Source organism: Oncorhynchus masou, chromosome 6, assembly GCF_036934945.1.
Source record: "Oncorhynchus masou masou isolate Uvic2021 chromosome 6, UVic_Omas_1.1, whole genome shotgun sequence".
NCBI classification, from domain to species: Eukaryota; Metazoa; Chordata; class Actinopteri; order Salmoniformes; family Salmonidae; genus Oncorhynchus; species Oncorhynchus masou.
This window is the reverse complement of record NC_088217.1, coordinates 31,432,920-31,458,023: the sequence shown is the minus strand read 5'-3', so window position 1 is coordinate 31,458,023 and position 25,104 is coordinate 31,432,920. Positions and strand designations below refer to the sequence as shown.

The window sequence follows — 25,104 nt, the reverse complement described above, 5'->3', positions numbered from 1 at the left end:
TTGGTCCTAGACTTGGCACTCCGTTACCGCTTGCCGTGCGGTAGCAGAGACTTGGGTGACTGGAGTGTCTGACAATTTATGAGCTTTCCTCTGACACCGCCTATTATATACAGTTGAAGTCCGAAGTTTACATACACTTAGGTTGGAGTGATTAAAACTCGTTTTTCAACAACTCCACAAATATCTTGTTAACAAACTAAAGTTTTGGCAAGTCGGTTAGGACATCGACTTTGTGCATGACACAAGACATTTTTTCCAACATTTGTTTACAGACAGATTATTTCACTTATATTTCACTTATAATTCACTGTATCACAATTCCAGTGAGTCAGAAGTTTACAAGTTGACTGTGTATTTATCCAGCTTGGAAAATTCAAGAAAATCAGGGATTCGAACTTGCAACCTTTCGGTTACTAGTCCAATGCTCTAACCACTAGGCTACCCTGCCGCCCCGTCATGGGTGAAGAAAAAGAAATCAGCCAAGACCTCAGAAAAAAACTGTAGACCTCCACAATTCTGGTTCATCCTTGTGAGCAATGTCCAAACGCATGAAGGTGCCACGTTCATCTGTACAAACAATAGTAAGCGAGTATAAACACCATGGGACCACGTAGTCGTCATAACGCTCAGGAAGGAGAAGCGTTATTTCTCCTAGAGATAAACATACTTTGGTGTGAAAAGTGCAAATCAATCCCAGAACAACAGCAAAGGACCTTGTGAAGATGCAGGAGGAAACAAGTACAAAAGTATCTATATCCACAGTAAAACGATTCCTATATCGACATAACCTGAAACGCCACTCAGCAAGGAAGAAGCCACTGCTCCAAAACCGCCATAAAAGAGTCAGACTATGGTGTGCAACTGCACATGGGGAAAAATATTGTACATTTGGAGAAATGTCCTCTGTTCTGATGAAACAAAAATAGAACTGTTTGGCCAAAATGACCATTGTTATGTTTGGAGGAAAAGGGGGGAAGCTTGCAAGCCTAAGAACACCATCCCAACCGTGAAGCACGGGGGTGGCAGCATCATGTTGTGGGGGTGCTTTGCTGCAGGAGGGACTGGTGCACTTCACATAATAAATGGCATCATGAGGATGGAAAATGATGTGGATATATTGAAGCAATATCTCAAGACATCAGTCAGGAAGTTAAAGCTTGGTTGCAAATGGTCTTCCAAATGGACAATGACCCCAAGCATACTTCCAAAGTTTTGGTAAAATGGCTTAAGGGCAACAAAGTCAAGGTATTGGAGTGGACATCACAAAGACCTCAATCCTATAGAAAATGTGTGGGCAGAACTGAAAAAGTGTAGGCGAGCAAGGAGGCCTACAAACCTGACTCTGATACACCAGCTCTGTCAGGAGGAAATGGGCAAAATTTCACCCAACTTATTGTGGGAAGCTTGTGGAAGGCTACCCAAAACGTTTGATCTTAGTTAAACATATTAAAGGCAATGCTACCAAATACTAATTGAGTGTATGTAAACTTCTGACCCACTGGGAATGTGATGAAAGAAATTACTCTTATTCTGACATTCCACATTTTTACAACAAAGTGGTGATCCTAACTGACCTAAGACAGGGAGTTTTTACTAGTCAAATGCCGAGCAGTTGCCATACCAGGCGGTGACCCAACCGGTCAGGATGCTTTTTGAGGATCTGGGGTCCATGCCAAATCTTTTCAGTCTTCTGAGGGGAAAAAGGTTTTGTCGTGCCCTCTTGTGCCCTTGTGCCCAAGACAACTGTCTTGGTGTGTTTAGACCATGATAGATCGTTGGTGATGTGGACACCAAAGGAACTCGAAACTCTCGACCCGCTCCACTACAGCCCCGTTGATGTTAATGGGGGCCTGTTCAGTCCACCTTTTCCTGTTGCTCACGATCAGCTCCCTTGTCTTGCTCACATTGAGGGAGAGGTGTTTTTCTTGGCACCACACTGCCAATTCACTGACCTCCTCCCTATAGACCTACCACTGTTGTGTCGTCAGCAAACTTAATGATGGTGTTGGAGTCATGTTTAGCCACACAGTCGTGGGTGAACAAGCAGTACAGGAGGGGACTAAGTACACACCTCTGAGGGGCCCCCGTGTTAAGGATCAGCATGGTAGACGTGTTGTTGCCAACCCTAACCACCTGGGGGTGGCCCATCAGGGCGTCCAGGATCCAGTTGCAGAGGGAGGTGTTTAGTCCCAGGGTCCTTAGCTTAGTGATGAGCTTCGTGGGCACTATGGTGTTGAACGCTGAGCTGTAGTCAATGAATAGCATTCTCACATAGGTGTTCCTTTTGTGCGGGTGGGAAAGGGCAGTGTGGAGTGCGATTGAGATCTGCCAGTGCATTGAATATCCCTCCAACGCTATATTGTCCGTGTCGTCGTTCACCACGGCTCGGTGAAACATAGGATATTACAGTTCTAATTGTTCCGTTGGTAGGCTACCCGAAACCTAAAGGTCATCCATTTTATTTTCCAATGATTGCATGTTAGCAAGTACAATTGATGGCAATGGGAGTTTACTCGCTCGCCTACGGATTCTCAAAAGGCAGCCTTATCTGCGTCCTCTTTTCCTCCGTCTTTTCTTCACACAAATTACATGGATCTGGGAGAGCAGTATATCTTTCGCGTCGGACTCGTTAAAGGAAAAAGCTTCTTCCAGTCCATGGTGAGTAATCCCAGTTCTGATATCCTTTTTGGGTCATAAGAGACGGTAGCAGCAACATTATGTACAAAATAAGTTAAAACAGAAGTTACAAACAACGTAAAAAAACAAACAAAATAGCACAATGGTTTATGGGTATGAAAAACATCTGCCATCCTCTTCGGCGCCATTTTATCATGCATCTTTGAAGGGGTATGACTAATGCCCACATTGAGACATCACTATTTCAGAACACAGTACAGAGCCAATATATGAGGGCTGGCTGGGGTCATAGAGGTTCGAATAAGCTACCTCCTAATAAAGAAGATAGATTAAAGCTTATTGACTGAGCTCTGCTGAGAAGGCTGGGGGCTGTAAGATCACCTGTGGTGACAGTGTTAACCCTCCTCTTTCATTCCCTCGGCATGCTAATAAGGGTTACGGTGGTACCTGCAGAGCTGGAGCCCACTTCCTGGTCCTCCTCACCTCCGTTATCCCTCACTTCCTGCTTTATCTCCCTCGTCCTCGCAGTCTCCAGGCGACCCCGGACCTGGGCGATAAGGCGGGAGAACTCACTGTTATGCTGCTTCCCTGCAAGACAGAAGAGAAGGAGGGGTGAGAAACCAGGACAGGCACAAAGAGTACAGATATGCACATACACAGTCTCACACCCAGGCAGACATATCCTGTTTCTGAACATTGCATAGCCGGAGACCTGCATTTCGATTCCATTTAACACTCAAAGAAAACCCCACATCCAAACACATAGAGAAACAAGTGTGGTTTAAGTCAGATAAATGAACGCAACTATCATACAAACTCCCCCCTACGTATTTTCTTGTTACAGTGAATTAAATTAAAATAATTAAATTTAATATTTATATTAAAGACTTACAGCTGTAATCGCAGCAAAAGGTGGTGCTACAAAGTATTAACTTAAGGGGGCTGAATAATTTTGCATGTCCAATTTTTCCGTTTTTGATTTGTTAAAAAAGTTTGAAATATCCAATAAATGTCGTTCCACTTCATGATTGTGTCCCACTTGTTGTTGATTCTTCACAAAAAAATACAGTTTTATATCTTTATGTTTGAAGCCTGAAATGTGGCAAAAGGTCGCAAAGTTCAAGGGGGCCGAATACTTTCGCAAGGCACTGTATATAAGGTCCCACAGTTCACAGTGCATGTCAGAACAAAACCAAGCCTTGAGGTCAAAAGAATTGTCTGTAGAGCTCCGAGACAGGATTGTGTCGAGGCACAGATCTGGGGAAGGTACCAAAAAATGTCTGCAGCACTTAGATGAAAGAAGAGCTGGCCTAAAGCTGGCCACCCGGCCAAACTGAGCAACAGGACAGAAGGGCCTTGGTCAGGGAGGGGACCAAGAACCCAATGGTCCCTCTGACAGAGCTCCAGAGTTCCTCTGTGGAGATGGGAGAACCTTCCAGAAGGACAACCATCTCTGCAGCACTCCACCAATCAGGCCTTTATGGTAGAGTAGCCAGACGGAAGCCATTCCAGAGCCCGGACTTGAGCCCGATTGAACATCTCTGGAGAGATCAGAAAATAGCTCTGAAGCGACGATCCCATCCAACCTGACAGAGCTTGAGAGGATCTGCAGAGATGAATGGTAGAAACTCCCCAAATACAGGTGTGCCAAGCCTGTAGCGTCATACCCAAGTAGACCCAAGGCTGTAACCGCTGCCAAAGGTACTTCAACAAAGCACTGAGTAAAGGATCTGAATACTTATGTAAATGTGATATCAGTTTTACATTTTTAATACATTTGCAAACATTTCTAAAAACCTGTTTTTGCTTTGCCATTATGAGGTATTGTGTGCAGATTGATGAGGGGGAAAAACGATTTAATACATTTTAGAATAAGGCTGTAATGTAACAAAATGTGGAAAAAGTCAACGGGTCTGAATACTATCCGAATGCACTGTATATCATAACTAGAGACATGCGCTCTGGAAGAGAGACAATGTTAATGTAAGGTCCTGGTGGGAGTTAGAATATAGGGGCCCTCTCTGTGTACATTGTTCAGAACAGCCCAATATCCAGTTGCAGTGAAGGGGAAGGACAGTGTGTCATGGGAGGAGGTATTTGTTTTGAACAGCAAAAGACAAAGACACTCAGGGTTTTACTAATATGATATTTCAACTGACAAGGGAGAACTCCATAAAAAGGCCTCTCCGAGAGCTTATCAGCCTACGCAGAGTCGGTCAAATGATAACTCAAATCAAATCACAAGTTTGTGCTGGTGAAATAAACTCATCAAAACACTGGGCGATTTAGGCAGACAAAGCTAATGGATGAAGTTTGCAGAAGGGATTCAAGTAGAGGGCCAAAACAGATGGGTTCAGTTCAGCAGAACAAAAACATAAAATATTGGGGGGTAAAAAATACAACAACATAACGGAGAACAAACTCCAGAGAATGTAAAACCAAGAGTATGGAATCGCAATTTCAGGGTTGTTATAGCGAAACAATGGATCTGAGAGAAACAAAAAGCACAAAATATTTATGCTCAGACCTCATACCTGGTTCCAGATTGAACTGAAAGGACTGTGTTTCATTCCTGTGCACATTAAACTCCTCATAGCACACGTGTCCTGTCAATACAACATAGGACCAAAGTAGTCCAGATCATACAGAGAACACACGCACCAGGACAGAATTGCATTACAACCGCCTGTGTAGTTAAGTGATTTCAACATGAGATTCCTTTCCTCTGCTGTGCCTGTTATAGCCATTTTCTGCAGGACATTGTGTTCTCTTAGCTAGAGCACAGCAAACCTCCACTCTGGAGTCTGACTATATGACTAAAGCATATGGGTAGTAGTGACGGGGACAAAATTGATACAGTTACATGTCGGGATATTATTTTTAAATGGGTACCCAATTTGTTTTCAGCACTTTTATTTCCATGACTGGTAAGTTTTCTCATGGCTCTCGTCCCTCTGCAGCAGACATAAGGTGAGCAATATGTTTGGATCATGGAATCGCAATAAATATGGATTGTGAGGACCGTGATAATATCGTATCGTGAGGTCCTTGGCAATTCCTAGTCCTAAGGGATAGATCCTCTGGAATCTGCTCAAGATATTCTCATTCTGATCACTTTCACATCTTGTACTGTAAACCAGTATCTAAAATCACTCATAAATCCCCATGAGACAAGACCAGACATCAGAGTTCTCCCATTGTAAAACATTGTGGACAGATATTCAGTTTCTGAAAGCACTGGACCCTGGCTGCAGCTGCTTAGGCCATTCTTGCAGCACCAAACATTCCAGCAAGTCCGATGTTCAGAGTAAATTGAGATGAAGTGTGTACGTGTGCATGCATGTGTGTGTGCCCCTGCATGATCCTGCTGCATGGTCCGCATTAGGCCTGCATTTCACACCTCGTTCTTTCCCCGAACCTGACTCAGCAGTACTGTTCTGTTTGCACATGTACTGTACAGTAAATTAGATTCACCAGATTCAGCAAGCTGGGATTTTCAGTGGCAGAACACTGATAAATTCTACCCGTTTCCTGCTGATTAGCAAGCACTTTACAAAGCAAGAACGAAGAGGGCTAACATTGTGTTTTGAATTCCGAGGAATAAGTATTTATTTCAAAATACTTTTTTTATTACTCAGATTAGGCCTACAAGACCAGTGGCTGAATCAGACTATTATTCTGAGGACTGTTTCTGATGTGGCTATGACAGGTTTCCATCTTGGAGAGTCTTGAGTGAGACCACTGAATGAATGTCAAAGATCTTAAGTTTTATTGGAAGGTCACTGTGATCTGATGGCATGTAATATTTGAATATCTTTGGAGGAATGAAAACAGACTTCAGTATATTACACCACCCAGTTAGAGCAGCATTCAGAAAGGTGAATACACACAATTCATGGGTTCATTATGGGTTCATTATGTCATGACTGTCCACGAGAATCCAAATAGGTCAGATCAGGTTTGCAATAAATAACTTCACTCAGACACCCTCTCACCTGCAGAGGGGGGAGAAGGGAACTGGTGGGGATTAACCACTCACGTCCTGTTGTAAATCAAGAAGAAATTAAAATAATATACCACAAAAGCGTTGACCTGCAGCTGCATGTTTAAAGTGGTCTGAACTTTGAATCTCAACACGAGGTAGAGACGATAAACTCACCTCCCGGACAATCACTGGTATGGCTTATTAGCTATCCTAAGTAAAGTATCTTCAAAAGCTAAGTTACGTGGGACCATTCTACTACTATGCTCAAACCATCATATTACACTACTCTCATCACCCCACTGGGAACCATCGACACGGCTGGCTAGCCTATCTTCAAAGAATCTGAAAGAGCTAATGGAAGGAAAATAAACTCTGTAGTTCTGTTCAGGACTACACAAGTCACCTGACAACTACAGAGAAGAACAACAGTAGAAGACTTGTTGGAGCCCTTTTGGTTGGACAATTAGAGCCTTTACAAGCGTGCTGGGGAAAAGGCACAACTTCCTTTCCAAGGTGGACCTGTCCACCGAGAGAGATCCGGCGAACAAAGGCATTTCACGTAAATAGATTCATGATTTCTTACTCCAAGCAGGCGGCAGTTCATGGGCAAAGTATGTGACTAATGTAAGAGAGAGTAGTTTCTAAATGTACCAACGTTAAGTGTCTCTGTACCTCTCTCTCTCTCCATCACTTTTGTAACAAGCAGCCATAATGTTGTCAGTCTGCTAGGGACCTGTTTTAAACGTAGTAAGTGTGTATTTTGATCCTGTGTTACCATTAATTAGCTAGTAAATAAATATTAAACCAATGTGTGTTGTACTGAATCATAAGTTAGGCTCAGGTTTTAGCAGATGCAAGGTTACAACTGTTTAGAATGATGATATGATACAAGGTTATGATTAATAAGTTGACTGTTTATAGATATGATAGGTAAAGACCTTTTAGAGTTTAATTCGGGAGATGGTAACTCTTTAAAGAACCGCTCTCGTGGTGCCCCAGATCCTAATGAGTTAAATGATACATGATTAATTTAATCTGGTAACAATGAACTTCTCTAGGGTAGGCGGCAGCATTTGGAATTTTGGATGAAAAGCATGCCGAAATTAAACTGCCTTCTACTTAATAGATTTGGATAGAAAACACTCTAAAGTTTCCAAAACTGTTAAAATAATGTCTGACTATAATATAACTAATTTGGCAGGTAAAAACCTAAGAAATATCCATTCAGGAAGTTGGATTTTTTTGTTTGTTGTAGTTTTCTATTCAATGCCATTACAGTATCCATTGACTTAAGACTCCAATTGCAGTTCCTTTGCCTTCCACTAGATGTCAACAGTCTTTAGAAATTGTTTCAGGCTTGTATTTTGAAAAAATGAGGGAGTAACAGCAGTCTGAATGAGAGGACCCTGCCGGGTCACAGAGCTCTTTCATGCGTGTGTCCGAGAGAGTGCCTTTCTTGTTTACCTTTTATATTGACAACTTTATTGTCTGGATGAAATATTATCGACTATTTAGGCTAAAAACAACATGAGGATTGAATATAAACATCGTTTGACATGTTTCTATGAACTTTACGGATACAATTTGATTTTTTTGTCTGCCTGTTGTGACTGCGTTTGAGCCTGTGGATTACTGAAGAAAACACACAAACAAAATGGAGGTTTTCGGATATAAAGAGAGACTTTATCGAACAAAAGGAACATTTGTAAAATAAATGAATGTCTTCTGAGTGCAAACATATGAAGATCATCAAAGGTAAGTGATTAATTTTATCTCTATTTCTGACTTGCGTAACCCTCTACTTGGCTGGTTACTGTTTGTAATGATTTATCTGCTGGGCTATGTTCTCAAATAAGGTATGCTTTCGCCGTAAAACATTATTAAAATCTGACACTGTGGTTGGATTCACAAGAAGTTATTCTTTAAACCTATGTAAAATAGTTGTATCTTTTCTGAATTTTTATGAGTATTTCTGTATTTGAATTTGGCGCTCTACAAATCTCACCTGATGTTGGCCAGCGTACCACTCATGCTAGCGTCCCACATACCCTAGAGAGGTTAAACATAGTTCGTTGATTAGATAAATAACAGTCCTCAGATTCATTCTAAAGTGACAAGTCCTCAGATTCATTCTTGCCCGTGACTAATCTCGTTTTGGCCAGAGCTTTTCTTCTATTTACATGTCAATACAATACCTGCTCATAGCTATTTGTTGGGTTTGAAATCAAGACATGCTATATTTAATTCTGAAATTCATATTAGTCTTTATGAAACAAATTATAGTTTAACTGAATTAACTTCCGTCACTTGTTTGTTTCGTAGACAGGGACATTCCATGTACAGAGTGAACTCTAATGCATGCAATGCCTGCTTTCAAAGTTTTGTGGTTAAGAAAAATGTGTTTCATGTACAGCCCCAGAACAACAAAGCACTTTTTTAGATTTTCAAGTCTAAGCTGTAATGAAGAAATTACAGTTGCATGGACAAATACTGATCATCATCAAACCAGTAATTCACATCTAAACGAGCTGAAGACCTGGTATCTGTTCCAACTTCTATCTGTGTGACATCCTGTCAGCATCTGTTGAAGTCCCATACTGCTACCTTGCTTGCTCCTGTAGCTTAACTGACTCAAAGTGGAGTACATCCTTCTCAGGAGCAGGATGACTTTCTCCATGAAATGCCATGTTTGATGTGGATCCAATCACAGTCACCTCGTTCTTATTGGCAACCCGTTAAGTATATCACACAGGGACACCACTCTGTGCATGACGTGTGCAAATGTCACCATCCGCAACTGATAAAATGTCACAACGACCTGCCTCCAAACATGGGTTCAGCTGCACACAGAGAAAGAGGGAGCAGAGAAGAAAAGAGAAAATCATCATCTCCTTTCTCTGGCCTTATCGTCTCAGGCTTTGATCCAGCTCAGTTGAGCAGCTTTCACGAACAATATCAAAACAGATGTCCTTAAGGGTGAAACTTCCTTTTTACTACTTGATGGCTAGATGGCAAATAGTTGTTAACATGAAACGATGAGTGTTTAATACTGTGCATGCATGGAGGCAGACGAGAGGGCTAAAGGTTAATTGCAATAAGCCCAAAATAAATGAGGTGTTTAATCTTTTTGAGGGGAAATCGCAGCATCCGGAAATCAGAAGGACAGAAAGAGAAGGTATGTAAGAACTGACAGAAAAAGGCAACAGATTTTTTCTAATACTGTATTAAACGTTTTGATCTCTAATCTTAACATTTCAAGATGAAGTTCAATAAGAGAGGTCAAATTTCCTTAAAGTTTTTATGTTTTCTTTTGGGGTAGGTTAAAGGCCACCATTAGCCATAAGAGCATATTTTGTATTTAATTTGTTTACTTTTATTTTACTAGGCAAGTCAGTTAAGAACAAATTCTTATTTTCAATGACGGCCTAGGAACAGTGGGTTAACTGCCTGTTCAGGGGTAGAACGACAGATTTGTACCTTGTCAGCTCGGGGATTTGAACTTGCAACCTTTTGGTTACTAGTCCAACGCTCTAACCACTAGGCTACCCTAAATATGATTATAACGCACCAGCATAGAGCAATACATGTAGTAAAGGAGTAATTCCAAAAAGAACATTGAATGTAGAGAGACATCCGAGTGAAAAATAGAATCATTGTTCCGTTATAAAATGTTGTCAACTGTCAGCAATTGCATGGGCACAAATAAATGGCTTATTATGAATCACAGATGTTTGATGGAATGAGGAACATGTGCAGAGGAAAGTGGTGGTAACCTGGTTTCTTATCTAGCTATTCTTCTGTTGGGCATAGGCTGGATCCTAAAGCCAGCTGTCTTGGCAGAGTGTCAGGGTAATAATTAGGTAGATATGATGCTATACACTGTATACAGTGGGGTCCACAATGATTGAAACCATTGAGCAAAAAGGACAGAACAAAATAGATTATTCAAGTACTGAGCTACAGGTAACTGCCAAAATAAAGAAAACACGAGTTAATGAGGGATACAAATTATATTGAAAGAAAATGCTTCCACACAGGTGTGGTTCCTGAGTTAATTAAGCAATGTATAAAAATGCCCAGTTGCACATTATTTTGATTGCAATGCCTAGAAGAACACATCTCATTGACTTTGAAAGATGGATCTCAAAGGAGCATAGGGGGTTCAAAATGTGTGTGCGCGCCAGCCAGTCACCAGATCTCAACTCAATGAAACACTTATGGGAGATACTGAAGAGGCGCCCGAGACAGCGTTTTCCACCACCATCAACAAAACCCCAAAATATGGAATTTCTCGTGGAAGAATGGTGTCGCATCCCTCCAAGAGTTCCAGACACTTGTAGACTTTATGTCAAAGCGCATTGAAGCATACAATATACATTTGGCCTCAGGACCAGTGGAAGCAAAATAGCCCCATAACATCAACAATCCACCAACATGGAGTAATTTGTGAACATTTCTTTGAGCATACAATACAGGTCAGTATTTGAATAATGAATGTTATATACAGTCGTTTTTGTTCAACTTTATTAAGGGTGTCAATCATTTGGGACCCACTGGGATGCTGGCCCATGTTGACGCAAATGCTTCCCAAAGTTGTGCAAAGTTGGGTGGTGGACCATTCTTGATACACATAGGAAACTGTTGAGCGTGAAAAACCCAAAACACATTCAAAAGCACTTAAAGCATGTGTCTTGCCCATTCACCGTCAATGGCACACATACAAAATCCGTCTCAGTTGACTCAAGGCTTAAAAATCCTTCTTTAACCTGTCTCCTTCCCCTTCATTTACACTGATAGAAGTGGATTTAACGATTAACATCAATAAGGAATGATAGTTTTCATCTGGATTCACCTGGTCAGTCTGTCATGGAAAGAGCAGGTGTCCTGAATGTTTTGAATACTAGGTGTATATGAACAACAGTAAGATTTGATACACATTGATATTTTATCGTTTTTGTTAGTCATACTGCACAATTCCTTGTTTTTGTCATTTTGAAGTTCCTGTATTCCATTTATGCATGCCCAAGGATTTACTGCGAAAGAATATGAAGCAATTATCTGAGAACAAAGCCCCATAAAAATTATATTTCAACCAGCCTAGGCGTAACATCACAAATTGCAATAAATTAAATAATTTACCTTTGAAGATCTTCCTCTGTTTGCAATCCCAATGCCCATTGTTACACAATGAATGGTCTTTTGTTTGATAAAATCCATTTTTATAGCCTAACACGAAACATTTTGTGAACCGCTTGTGTAGTGAATTCCGTCTCATTCCATTTTCGACGACACATTCGATGTAAATACACACACTAAACGTGACTTTTCCAGTCATCTTTGGTTTCATTGCAATCAACTGGTTTGTTTGTAACACAACCAAACCTGATGGGTCATTTTGCGGGACGTATTGACTGAAAGAAACCGATTTGAAGACAACAAGTAATTCCATCATTGTGCACCAACGATATGACCTCTGTTTCGTTGATTGACTGTATTTTAACCCAATGACCACTGATCGTCTTGAAATCTAGCTGGGTAGATAGCCAATGAGCTGAGATAAATGTGTTACATTTATGCATTTATGCAATGCATGTTACACAGAGCATTGTTTTGGTAAAGCGCATCTTCAGCTGTTTATATATCAATCAGTATGGCGACTAAGTCAGGGAAAGCTAAATCTAAGTCTAGATATACAAATGTACACACAATTTTTGTTGCCCAGCAAAAGCCCCAAAACATCACTGCTCTGGAGGGGATCTGCATAGAGGAATGGGCCAAAATACCAGCAACAGTGTGTGAAAACCTTGTGAAGACTTACAGAAAACGTTTAACCTCTGTCATTGCCAACAAAGGGTATATAACAAAGTATTGAGATAAACTTTTGTTATTGACCAAATACTTATTTTCCACCATAATTTGCAAATAAATTCATTAAAAATCCTACAATGTGATTTAAAAAAAATATAATTCTCTCATTTCCTCTGTCATAGTTGAAGTGTACCTATGATGAAAATTACAGGCCTCTCTCATCTTTTTAAGTGGGAGAACTTGCACAATTGGTGGCTGACAATACTTTTTTGCCCCACTGTATATCCAATCCTTCTGAATTGACACAAGTGTCTAGGCAGTAGGACCCAGGGGTTGTTTCCTGATAGGGCCTATGACTGAAATTCCATTGTTGCCTTTATCACAGTAGTACCTTCTATGAGACAGAGTTACTGTATCTACGCTTTCTAGCCGGACTGCTACATCCAAAATAATAGTGTTTGCAACAATAACAGACAATTTTCATCTTAGCGACTGTCTTAAACAACAGTCCAAACAGAAGAACAACATTTATGAAATGTACAGGCAAATCATTACAGAATCCTAGTCTGTATCTTTGGTGCTAATGTTAACAATGCTAGCTAGCTAAGTATCTAAACCTGCTGCATCTGAAATAAAGTGTTTTCAATGATTACAAATATTATTCAAATCAGAAATCCATTTGCATTGATAGTTATAGCCTTATGTTAGCTAGCTAACATTCAACCTAGTTTGTTAGCTTTAGCTACCTGCAGATTCATTCTGACAATGTTTGTATTGGTAGTAGTAGGAGTTGGGATTATGACAGGAGACTATGGACGTCTATTGTATTTTATGAACATGTGTGCATGTCTAGACAATAGTGACCCATACACTTAGCTAAATGTGGCTGGGAGGTGGTTATAGCATTTCTTTCACATGATCCATCAATTTAGGTCAGGTAAACGTCATCTAATTATGACGTTAACACACTATTTTTGATATTGCTACTATGCAAGTAACCACTTTACTGTACCGTTTACACCTTCTGTATCCTGTGCATGTAACAAATAAACTTAGATTTATTTGATATAGTGTGTGCTTACCACATGGCAATCCTTAAAGAGATGGGTGGGTTTAAGGCTTAAGAGGCTGTAAAAGATGCTCAATGGGTATAGACAAAGAAGAGCTCTCCAGTTGGTGTACCAAAACATTCAAGGGCCATTTTCTCAAAAGTGGGGTTAAAAGTATATCAACTTTCAAAGGAGAATTACTTTCCCATTGTTCCTCAACTGCAGTGTATAATATACTATTTTCTAGCACTGAGTCTAATTTTTTCAACAAAAAAACCCCACAATTTCCAGGTTTGATACATAAGACCAAAATCAAGGCGGTTGGTTTCAGGGATGTGATTGAATTATTATTATTTGAATCAGCTGTGTAGTGCTAGGGGGAAGAAAAAAAACATGGGGCCCCAGGACAGAGTTTGGAAAACCCTGGTGTAAGGCACGGCATGGGCTTTGTCCCACTAATGAAGCTGAAGCACTGTTTGCTTTCTAAACAACTGAAACAGCAATTTCCTGCAATGTAGCATGAAATGTGACACAGGAACCATGACAAGACATTTAAAATAAATCTTGTTTTATTAATAGAAATAGAGAAACAGGACAGGGCCACTTCCTAAATATTTGGGAGAGGAGAGGGGAGAGTCCAACAGGAGGCCAGCTCTCTCTATGAGGGGCGAGTCCAACTGGCCTCATCTCGCAATAACCATTGCAACCAGGTTCTTCGGCACCTGTAAGCGCTCCCTCTGGAATTCACATGAGCTGTTAAGGACTGCAGCAACAACGGCAATTTTGCAGGAGCAAGTAAGTAATATGGTGCAGGGATTTCTCTGCAATTTTAACCCATGGGCGGGCCCCCTAAGCATTTCAAACCCCTATGTTATATACACACACATTTACGGAATGTAAAAACACTAAGTTTGTAGAAAAGATAATGGACTTGTATATTTTTTTGAATAATATAATCTTTGAGAACTTACAATCACCAAAATAAAAGTGAAACACTCCGGGAGAATTAAACATTACCAAAACAATAAATTCAGCAGTATTCATTTTGTTATTATGTTTGAGCAAAAGAACACAGCATTATCCATGGCAAACGGCATAGAATTCCAGGAAACTACCTTAAAAACTGCAGCATTCTCACATCTACATGGCAAAATTAGCAGAAAATTAGCTTTAAAACTGAAAAAAATGGATCAGCTCCGTGGAGAAATTTGCTGAATTGCAGGAAATTGGCTTAAAATGTTCTTTATATAGCCAAGATGGGGGCCTCTAAAATATAGCCGCGCTGTCGGCCGATCGCATTCAATGCCACACCCACCACCTAAGCCCCCTTTTGACCCAGAAAAAAACATGTGGTGTTCCCTTAAACATGGACAGTCTCCTGCAACCAGCTCAATTTGAAGCAATTCTTGACTTCGGCCATATGTCCTTCAGTTGTGATGTGAACATTTGTGTCATGAATACTTTATTCATACTGGTGGCAACAACATTGACTGATGCTGTAACACTCCCTAATCTTTGTGCGCTATTGTCTACAAGGGGGAAATAGAACACAGTTTTTGAATTCAGATTTTTTTTATTAGGCCTCTGGATCAACAGGACAAAAAGTAATTTACTAAATTACTCCCATCGTTTTTAGTCACTAGGGGTTGATAGTCTGATAAGGAAAAGCTAAATAAATGCTTTCTAAAGCTACCATAACGGAACTGTGAAGCTTGAACAAACTTTCATACACAGAACATCAAAAGTCAGTTCACCTGCTCATCGCTAGTCTGAGTACCAGTCTCTTTAGCCAACATTCCACTCCTTGTCATTGCTAAATAACATACCCAGATCAGCTCATCGCAGCATGCTGGAATAATATCACCCATTTCATATTTTGTGTCTGTGTCACACCCTGACCATAGTTTACTTTGTATGTTTCTATGTTTTGGTTGGTCAGGGTGTGATCTGAGTGGGCATTCTATGTTGGATGTCTTGTTTGTCTATTTCTATGTCTGGCCTGATATGGTTCTCAATCAGAGGCAGGTGTTAGTCATTGTCTCTGATTGGGAACCATATTTAGGTAGCCTGGGATTCACTGTGTGTTTGTGGGTGATTGTTCCTGTCTGTTTTGTACCAGATACGGCTGTTTTCGGACATTTGTTATTTTGTTAGTTTATCGTGTATAGTTTCTTTATTAAAATAAAATGAATAACAACCACACTGCATTTTGGTCCGCTCCTCCTTCCCATAACGAAAGTCGTTACAGAATCACCCACCACAACAGGACCAAGCGGCGTGGTAACAGGCAGGAGCAACAAAGGGAGGAATGGACATAGGAGGACGAATTGTTTGGAGAAGGACCCTGGGATCAGCCTGGAGAATATCGCCGCCACAAAGAAGAACTGGAGGCGGCGAGAGCTGAGAGGTGCTGGTATGAGGAGAAGCAACAGCGGCAGCAGGAGCTACAATATCGGGACAACACTACTTGGGAGGAAATAGACAGGTGGGCGGTCGACCCAGGGAGAGTGCCGGAGCCCGCCTGGGATTCACTGGAGCAGTGCGAAGAGGGTTATAGGAGAATGGAGATGGCGAAGCAAGCACGGTGGCGCGGAAGGAAGCCCGAGAGTCAGCCCCAAAAATGTATTGGGGGGGCTCACAGGGAGTAGGGCTACGCCAGGTAGGAGACCTGCGCAAACTTCCTGTGCTTACCGGGGGGCTAAAGAGACCGGGCAGGCACCGTGTTATGCTGTGGAGCGCACGGTGTCTCCAGTGCGGGTGCATAGCCCGGTGCGGTACATACCAGCTCCTCGTATTGGCCGGGCTAGAGTGGGCATCGAGCCAGGTAAGGTTGGGCAGGCTCGGTGCTCAAGAGCTCCAGTGCGCCTGCACGGTCCGGTCTATCCAGTGCCACCTCCACACATCAGTCCTCCGGTGGCAGCTCTCGCACCAGGCTTCCTGTGCGTGTCCTCGGCCCAGTACCACCAGTGCCAGCACCACGTATCAGGCCTACAGTGCGCCTCGCCTCTCCAGCGCTACCGGAGCCTTTCTCCTCTCCTGCGCTGTCGGAGTCTCCCGCCTGTTCAGCGCAGCCAGAGCCTTCCTCCTCTACAGCGCAGCCAGAGCCTTCCTCCTCTCCTGCGCTGCTGAAGTCTCCTGCCTGCATGGAGCAGCCAGAGCCGCCAGCCTGCAAGAAGCCGCCAGAGCCGTCAGTCTGCAAGAAACCGCCAGACTCTTCCAGATCCGCCAGACTCTTCCAGATCCGCCAGACTCTTCCAGATCCGCCAGACTCTTCCAGATCCGCCAGACTCTTCCAGATCCGCCAGTCAGCCAGGATCTGCCAGAGCCTTCCTCCTCTCTTGTGCTGCCGGAGTCTCCCGCCTGCCCGGCGCTGCTGCCGGAGTCTCCCGCCTGCCCGGCGCTGCTGCCGGAGTCTCCCGCCTGCCCGGCGCTGCTGCCGGAGTCTCCCGCCTGCCCGGCGCTGCTGCCGGAGTCTCCCGCCTGTCCGGCGCTGCTGCCGGAGTCTCCCGCCTGTCCGGCGCTGCTGCCGGAGTCTCCCGCCTGTCCGGCGCTGCTGCCGGAGTCTCCCGCCTGTCCGGCGCTGCTGCCGGAGTCTGAAGAGCCCCTCTGTCCCGAGCTGCCCCTCTGTCCCGTGTTATTAAGTAGGGTTGCCGTGGCTAGGAGGTCACGGAAGCGGACAAGGTGGGGGAAGACCACGGTGAAGTGGGGCACGTCCAGCACCAGAGCCGCCACCGCGGACAGATGCCCACCCAGACCCTCCCCGATAGGTTCAGGTTTTGCGGCCGGAGTCCGCACCTTTGTATGTTTCTGACCATAGAAACATACAAAGTAAACTATGTTTTGGTTGGTCAGGGTGTGATCTGAGTGGGCGTTCTATGTTGGATGTCTTGTTTGTCTATTTCTATGTCTGGCCTGATATGGTTCTCAATCAGAGGCAGGTGTTAGTCATTGTCTCTGATTGGGAACCATATTTAGGTAGCCTGGGTTTCACTGAGTTTGTGGGTGATTGTTCCCGTCTCTGTGTTTTGCACCAGATAGGGCTGTTTTCAGTTTTCGCACGTTTGTTATTTTGTTAGTTTATCGTGTATAGTTTCTTTATTAAAATAAAATGAATAACAACCACGCTGCATTTTGGTCCGCTCCTCCTTCCCACAACGAAAGCCGTTAGTCAGTTGCTAAACTAACAGACTTCCAATAGTTGGAAAAAAAGTATTTACTTCTTGCTGTTCAACAGGTTTATGAATCCAAGCTGAATATAATACATTTGGTTATGAACAAAACATTTGTCTGCTGGGCTTGATAACGTTAAGTACACAGAGCCAGCTAAGCAAACGTCACCTCAGTTCAGGCGATAGATGAACTGTCATTCCAAATAAGATAGATTGAATATTTACTAACAGACTACACAAAAACAGAGAAAGAAACCATTTGTGAATTGGGAAAAACAATTTTACGTTAAAACCTTAATCTACACACAATACCCCATAATGACAAAGCAAAAACTGGTTTGAGATATTTTTGCAAATGAATAAAACACAAAATATTGAAATATCCCATTTACTAAGTATTCAGACGGTCTATTCAAGACTTTGTTGAAGCACCTTTGGCAGCGATTACAGGTTCAAGTCTACTTAGGTATGACACTACAAACTTGACACACCTGTATTTTGGGAGTTTCTCCCATTCTTCTCTGCAGATCCTCAATCCTCTGTCAGGTCGAATGGGGAGAGTTGCTGAACAGCTATTTTCAGGTCTCTCCAGAGATGTTCGATCCGTATCAAGTCCGGGCTCTCGCTGGGCCACTCAAGGACATTCAGAGGCTTGTCCCAAAGCCGCTCCTGCGCCGTCTTGGCTGTGAGCTTAGGGTCGTTGTCCTGTTGGAAGGTGAACCTTAGGACCTCAGACTAGGGCTAAGCGCTGGAGCAGGTTTTCATCAAGGATCTCTCTGTACTTTGCTCCGTTTATCTTTCCCTCAATCATGACTCGTCTCCCAGTCCCTACCCACTGAAAAACATCCATACAGCATGACGCTGACACCACCATGCTTCAGCGTAAGGATTGTATTGGCCAGATGATGAGCGGTACCTGGTTTCCTCCAGACATAACACTTGGCATTCAGGCCAAAGAGTACAATATTGGTTTCATCAGCCCAGAGAATGTTGTTTCTCATGGTCAGAGTTATTTACGTGACTTTTGGCAAACTCCAAGTGGGCTGTCATGTGCCTTTTACTGAGGAGTGGCTTCCGTCTGGCGACTCTACCAAAAAGGCCTGATTGGTGGAGTGCTGCAGATGGTTGTCCTTCTGGAAGGTTCTCCCATCTCCACAGAGGAACTTCAAAGCTCTGTTAGTGACCATCGGGTTCTTGGTCAAGGAGGTGACCAAAGCCCTTCTCCCCAATTCCTCAGTTTGGCCGGGCAGCCTACTCTAGGAAGTCTTGGTGGCTCCAAACTTCTTCCATTTAAGAATGATGGAGACCACTGTGTTCTGGGGTACCTTCAACGCTGCAGAAATGTTTTGGTACCCTTCCCCAGAACTGTGCCTCGACACAATCCTGTCTCGGAGCTCTACGGACAATTTATTTGACCTCATGGCTTGGCTTTTGTTCTGACATGCACTGTCAACTGTGGGACCTTTTATAGACAGGTGTGTGCATTTCCAAATCAATTCAAATTTATCACAGGTGGACTCCAATAAAGTTGTAGAAACATCTCAAGGATGATCAATGGAAACAGGATGCCACGGAGCTCAAATTCAGCATACCACCCTGAATACCACTGCTGGCTTGCTTCTGAAGCTACGCAGGGTTGGTCCTGGTCAGTCCCTGGATGGGAGACCAGAAGCTGCTGGAAGTGGTGTTGGAGGGCCAGTAGGAGGCACTCTTTCCTCTGGTCTAAAACATATCCCAATGCCCCAGGGCAGTGATTGGGGACACTGCCCTGTGCAGGGTGCCGTCTTTTGGATGGGACGTTAAATGGGTGTCCTGACTCTCTGATGTCATTAAAGATCCCATGGCACTTATCATAAGAGTAGGTGTGTTAGACTGCATTAGACTTCCGGCGCCGACAGAGATGGCCGCCTCGCTTCGCGTTCCTAGGAAAATATGCAGTTTTTTGTTTTTTTTACGTGTTATTTCTTACATTAGTACCCCAGGTCATCTTAGGTTTCATTACATACAGCCGTGAAGAACTACTGTATATAAGATCAGCGTCAACTCACCATCAGTACAACCAAGAATATGTTTTTCGCGACGCGGATCCTGTGTTCTGCCTTACAAACAGGACAACGGAATGGATCGCATGCAGCAACCCAAAATAACGACTCCGAAAAATAGGGAAACGTGGCGGTCTCCTGGTCAGACTACGGAGACGGGCACATCGTGCCCCACTTCCTAGCATTCTTCTTGCCAATGTCCAGTCTCTTGACAACAAGGTTGATGAAATCCGAGCAAGGGTAGCATTCCAGAGGGACATCAGAGACTGTAAAGTTCTGTGCTTCACGGAAACATGGCTCACTGGAGAGACGCTATCCGAAGCGGTGCAGCCAACGGGTTTCTCCAAGCATCGCGCCGACAGAAACAAACACCTTTCTGGTAAGAAGAGGGGTGGGGGTGTATGCCTTATGGCTAACGAGGCATGGTGCGATGAAAGAAACATACAGGAACTCAAATCCTTCTGTTCACCTGATTTAGAATTCCTCACAATCAAATGTAGACCGCATTATCTACCAAGAGAATTCTCTTCGATTATAATCACAGCCGTATATATCCCCCCCCAAGCAGACACATCGATGGCTCTGAACGAACTTTATTTAACTCTTTGCAAACTGGAAACCATTTATCCGGAGGCTGCATTCATCGTTGTTGGGGATTTTAACAAGGATAATCTGAAAACAAGACTCCCTAAATTTTATCAGCATATCGATTGCGCAACCAGGGGCGGAAAAACCTTGGATCACTGTTAACTTCCGCGACGCATATAAGGCCCTGCCCCACCCCCCTTTCGGAAAAGCTGACCACGACTCCATTTTGCTGATACCTGCCTACAGACAAAAGCTAAAAAAAGAAGCTCCCACGCTGAGGTCTGTCCAACGCTGGTCCAACCAAGCTGACTCCACACTCCAAGACTGCTTCCATCACGTGGACTGGGACATGTTTCGTATTGCGTCAAATAACAACATTGACGAATACGCTGATTCGGTGTGCGAGTTCATTAGAACGTGCGTTGAAGATGCCGTTCCCATAGCAACGATTAAAACATTCCCTAACCAGAAACCTTGGATTGATGGCAGCATTCGCGTGAAACTGAAAGCGCGAACCACTGCTTTCAATCAGGGCAAGGTGTCTGGTAACATGACTGAATACAAACAATGCAGCTATTCCCTCCGTAAGGCTATCAAACAAGCTAAGCGTCAGTACAGAGACAAAGTAGAATCCCAATTCAACGGCTCAGACACAAGAGGCATGTGGCAGGGTCTACAGTCAATCACGGACTACAGGAAGAAATCCAGCCCAGTCACGGACCAGGATGTCTTGCTCCCAGGCAGACTAAATAACTTTTTTGCCCGCTTTGAGGACAATACAGTGCCACTGACACTGCCTGCAACGGAAAAATGCGGTCTCTCCTTCACTGCAGCCGAGGTGAGTAGAACATTTAAACGTGTTAACCCTCGCAAGGCTGCAGGTCCAGACGGCATCCCCAGCCGCGCCCTCAGAGCATGCGCAGACCAGCTGGCTGGTGTGTTTACGGACATATTCAATCAATCCCTATACCAGTCTGCTGTTCCCACATGCTTCAAGAGGGCCACCATTGTTCCTAAACGACTACCGCCCCGTAGCACTCACTTCCGTCATCATGAAGTGCTTTGAGAGACTAGTCAAGGACCATATCACCTCCACCCTACCTGACACCCTAGACCCACTCCAATTTGCTTACCGCTCAAATAGGTCCACAGACGATGCAATCTCAAACACACTGCACACTGCCCTACCCATCTGGACAAGAGGAATACCTATGTGAGAATGCTGTTCATCGACTACAGCTCGGCATTCAACACCATAGTACCCTCCAAGCTCGTCATCAAGCTCGAGACCCTGGGTCTCGACCCCGCCCTGTGCAACTGGGTACTGGACTTCCTGACGGGCCGCCCCCAGGTGGTGAGGGTAGGTAACAACATCTCCTCCCCGCTGATCCTCAACACTGGGGCCCCACAACGGTGCGTTCTGAGCCCTCTCCTGTACTCCCTGTTCACCCACGACTGCGTGGCCACGCACGCCTCCAACTCAATCATCAAGTTTGCAGACGACACAACAATGGTAGGCTTGATTACCAACAACGACGAGACGGCCTACAGGGAGGAGGTGAGGGCCCTCGGAGTGTGGTGTCAGGAAAATAACCTCACACTCAACGTCAACAAAACTAAGGAGATGATTGTGGACTTCAGGAAACAGCAGAGGGAACACCCCCCTATCCACATCGATGGAACAGTAGTGGAGAGAGTAGCAAGTTTTAAGTTCCTCGGCATACACATCACAGACAAACTGAATTGGTCCACTCACACAGACAGCATCGTGAAGGCGGCGCAGCAGCGCCTCTTCAACCTCAGGAGGCTGAAGAAATTCGGCTTGTCACCAAAAGCACTCACAAACTTCTACAGATGCACAATCGAGAGCATCCTGGCGGGCTGTATCACCGTCTGGTACGGCAACTGCTCCGCCCTCAACCGTAAGGCTCTCCAGAGGGTAGTGAGGTCTGCACAACGCATCACCGGGGGCAAACTACCTGCCCTCCAGGACACCTCCACCACCCGATGTTACAGGAAGGCCATAAAGATCATCAAGGACATCAACCACCCGAGCCACTGCCTGTTCACCCCGCTATCATCCAGAAGGCGAGGTCAGTACAGGTGCATCAAAGCTGGGACCGAGAGACTGAAAAACAGCTTCTATCTCAAGGCCATCAGACTGTTAAACAGCTACCACTAACATTGAGTGGCTGCTGCCAACACACTGACACCGACTCAACTCCAGCCACTTTAATAATGGGAATTGATGGGAAATGATGTAAATATATCACTAGCCACTTTAAACAATGCTACCTTATATAATGTTACTTACCCTACATTATTCATCTCATATGCATACGTATATACTGTACTCTATATCATTGACTGCATCCTTATGTAATACATGTATCACTAGCCACTTTAACTATGCCACTTTGTTTACATACTCATCTCATATGTATATACTGTACTCGATACCATCTACTGTATCTTGCCTATGCTGCTCTGTACCATCACTCATTCATATATCCTTATGTACATATTCTTTATCCCCTTACACTGTGTATAAGACAGTAGTTTAGGAATTGTTAGTTAGATTACTTGTTGGTTATTACTGCATTGTCGGAACTAGAAGCACAAGCATTTCGCTACACTCGCATTAACATCTGCTAACCATGTGTATGTGACAAATACATTTGATTTGATTTGTTAACCCCGGTATCCTGGCTAAATTCCCAATCTGGCCCTCAAACCATCACGGTCACCTAATAATCCTCAGTTTACAATTGGTTCATTCACCCCCCTCTCCCCTGTAACTATTCCCCAGGTCGTTGCTGTAATTGAGAATGTGTTTTAAGTCAACTTACCTGGTAAAATAACAGAATTTTTTTTTTTTTTTAAATACAAATTCGAGTCTCGTAGCAAAGGTTCTGAATATTTACGTAAATAAGGTATCTTTTTTTAAATTTGTTATAAATTAGCAAAAATATCTAAAAACCTGTATTCGCTTTGTCATTGCGGGGTATTGTGTGTAGATGGATTAAATAAATTAAAATCCTCATCAATCTTAGAGTAAGGTGAACGTAACAAAATGTGGATAAAGTCAAGGGGTGCAAATACTTTCCGGATTAATTGTTTTTGACTCACCTGACTTTCCGAATTAACTGTATTTGTCAACATTCACCTCACTGGTCAAAATGTGGTAAGCTAGCCGCAGCAGCAGGTGATAAGACAACCTGGCGCCAATGATTTTTTTCTTCTTGTTAATCACTCAAGCAAGAGCCTGCCGCCCGGCCAGCTCGTGCACATGCTAAGGTCTATCAACACTTCTTACTATGCAAAACAGGAGGGCTGGCATTGAAAAATCACCGAAAAATAAAACAGAACAGAAAAATAAAAACTTCAAGAATCCCAGACAACACAAAAAAATGCTCAAGATACTTTATGACGGATCTGCATGATTCACGTGGGTCACAAATTTAGATCAGAAAATCCAGAAATTACAAGTGATTCAATACGATAATATTAGGCTATTTGGAAAGGGCACAATGGCTGCCGGAGCTGCAACTTCACTCAGTGATGGTGGGAGTGGTTTTGCTGAACAGAATCATGGGCGTTTGAACCTTGAACAGAAAAATATTAAAGAGGACAATAACAGCATTATATAGGTCATTGAGCATCTATTTAAAATATTTACAGATGTTATTAGACAAAGACAACCAGAGGAGCATAAAGTGCCTTCAGAAAGTATTCACACCCCTTAAACTTGCACATTTTGTTGTCAAAACCTGAATTTAAAATGGTTTTAATTTAGATTTGTTGTCACTGGCCTGCACACAATACCCCATAATGGTCAAAGTGGAATTCTGTTAGAATATTTTACAAATTAAATTTTAAAAGCTGAAATGTCATGAGTCAATAAGAACTCAGCCCCTTCTTTGGCAAGCCGAAATAAGTTCAGGAGTAAAAAAAATCTTAAGTCACATAAATTGCATGGACTTAATAGTAATCACATATAACCCGATATGGAATAGAAACTGTATTAAAATCTGTATGTCGCCCAACCCTAAGTGTGAAATAGGACAAAAATACAGTACCAGTCAAAAGTTTGGACACACCGACTCATTCAAAGGTTTTTCATTATTCTTCAATGTAGAAAATAGTTTTAAAATATAATAGTGAAGACAACAAGTGTTAAATTGAAATACATTTTAGATTCTTCTAAGTAGCCATCCTTTGCCTTGATGACAGCCATGTTCAGTAAGTGTGCCTTGAATTCTAAATAAATCACCAAGTGTCACCAGCAAAGTACCCCCACACCATCACACCTCCTCTTCCATGTTTCACAGTGGGAACAACACAGGCGGAGATCATCCGTTTACCTACTCTGCGTCTCACAAAAGACATGGCGGTTGGAACAAACAATCTCAAATTTGGACTGATCAGACCAATGAACAGATTTCCACCAGTCTAATGTTCATTACTCATATTTCTTGGCCCAAGCAAGTCTCTTCTTCTTATTGGTGCCCTTTAGTAATGGTTTCTTTGCAGAAATTTGACCATGAAGGCCTGGTTCATGCAGTCTTCTCTGAACAGTTGATGTTGAGACGTGTCTGTTACTTGAACTCTGTGAAGCATTTACTTTGGCTGCAATCTGAGGTGCAGTTAATTGCCTATTTCTGAGGGTACTAACTCTAAAGAACTTATCCTCTGCAGCAGAGGTAACTGGGTCTTCCTCATGAGAGCCAGTTTCATCATAGCGCATTATGGGTTATTGTGACTGCACTACGAAACTTTCCAAGTTCTTGAAATGTTCTGTATTGACTGACCTTCATGTCTTAACC

The 25,104-nt window shown here is 43.1% G+C and overlaps 1 protein-coding gene across 4 annotated transcripts in view; it reads right to left on the bottom strand.

The window, feature by feature from the left end:
* LOC135541893 (E3 ubiquitin-protein ligase RAD18-like) overlaps window positions 1–25,104 on the bottom strand; it is a 111,048-nt gene that overhangs the window by 43,124 nt on the left and 42,820 nt on the right. For 3 of the 4 annotated variants that reach the window (XR_010456005.1, XM_064968377.1, XM_064968380.1), the window contains exon 10: window positions 3,085–3,225. Coding sequence is in view for 3 of the 4 variants with exons in the window: in XM_064968377.1 (XP_064824449.1) it covers window positions 3,085–3,225 (141 nt within the window). In the remaining variant the exon portion in view is untranslated. The remainder of the gene's footprint in view (window positions 1–3,084; window positions 3,226–25,104) is intronic. The other variant, XM_064968379.1, reaches the window with a different exon arrangement.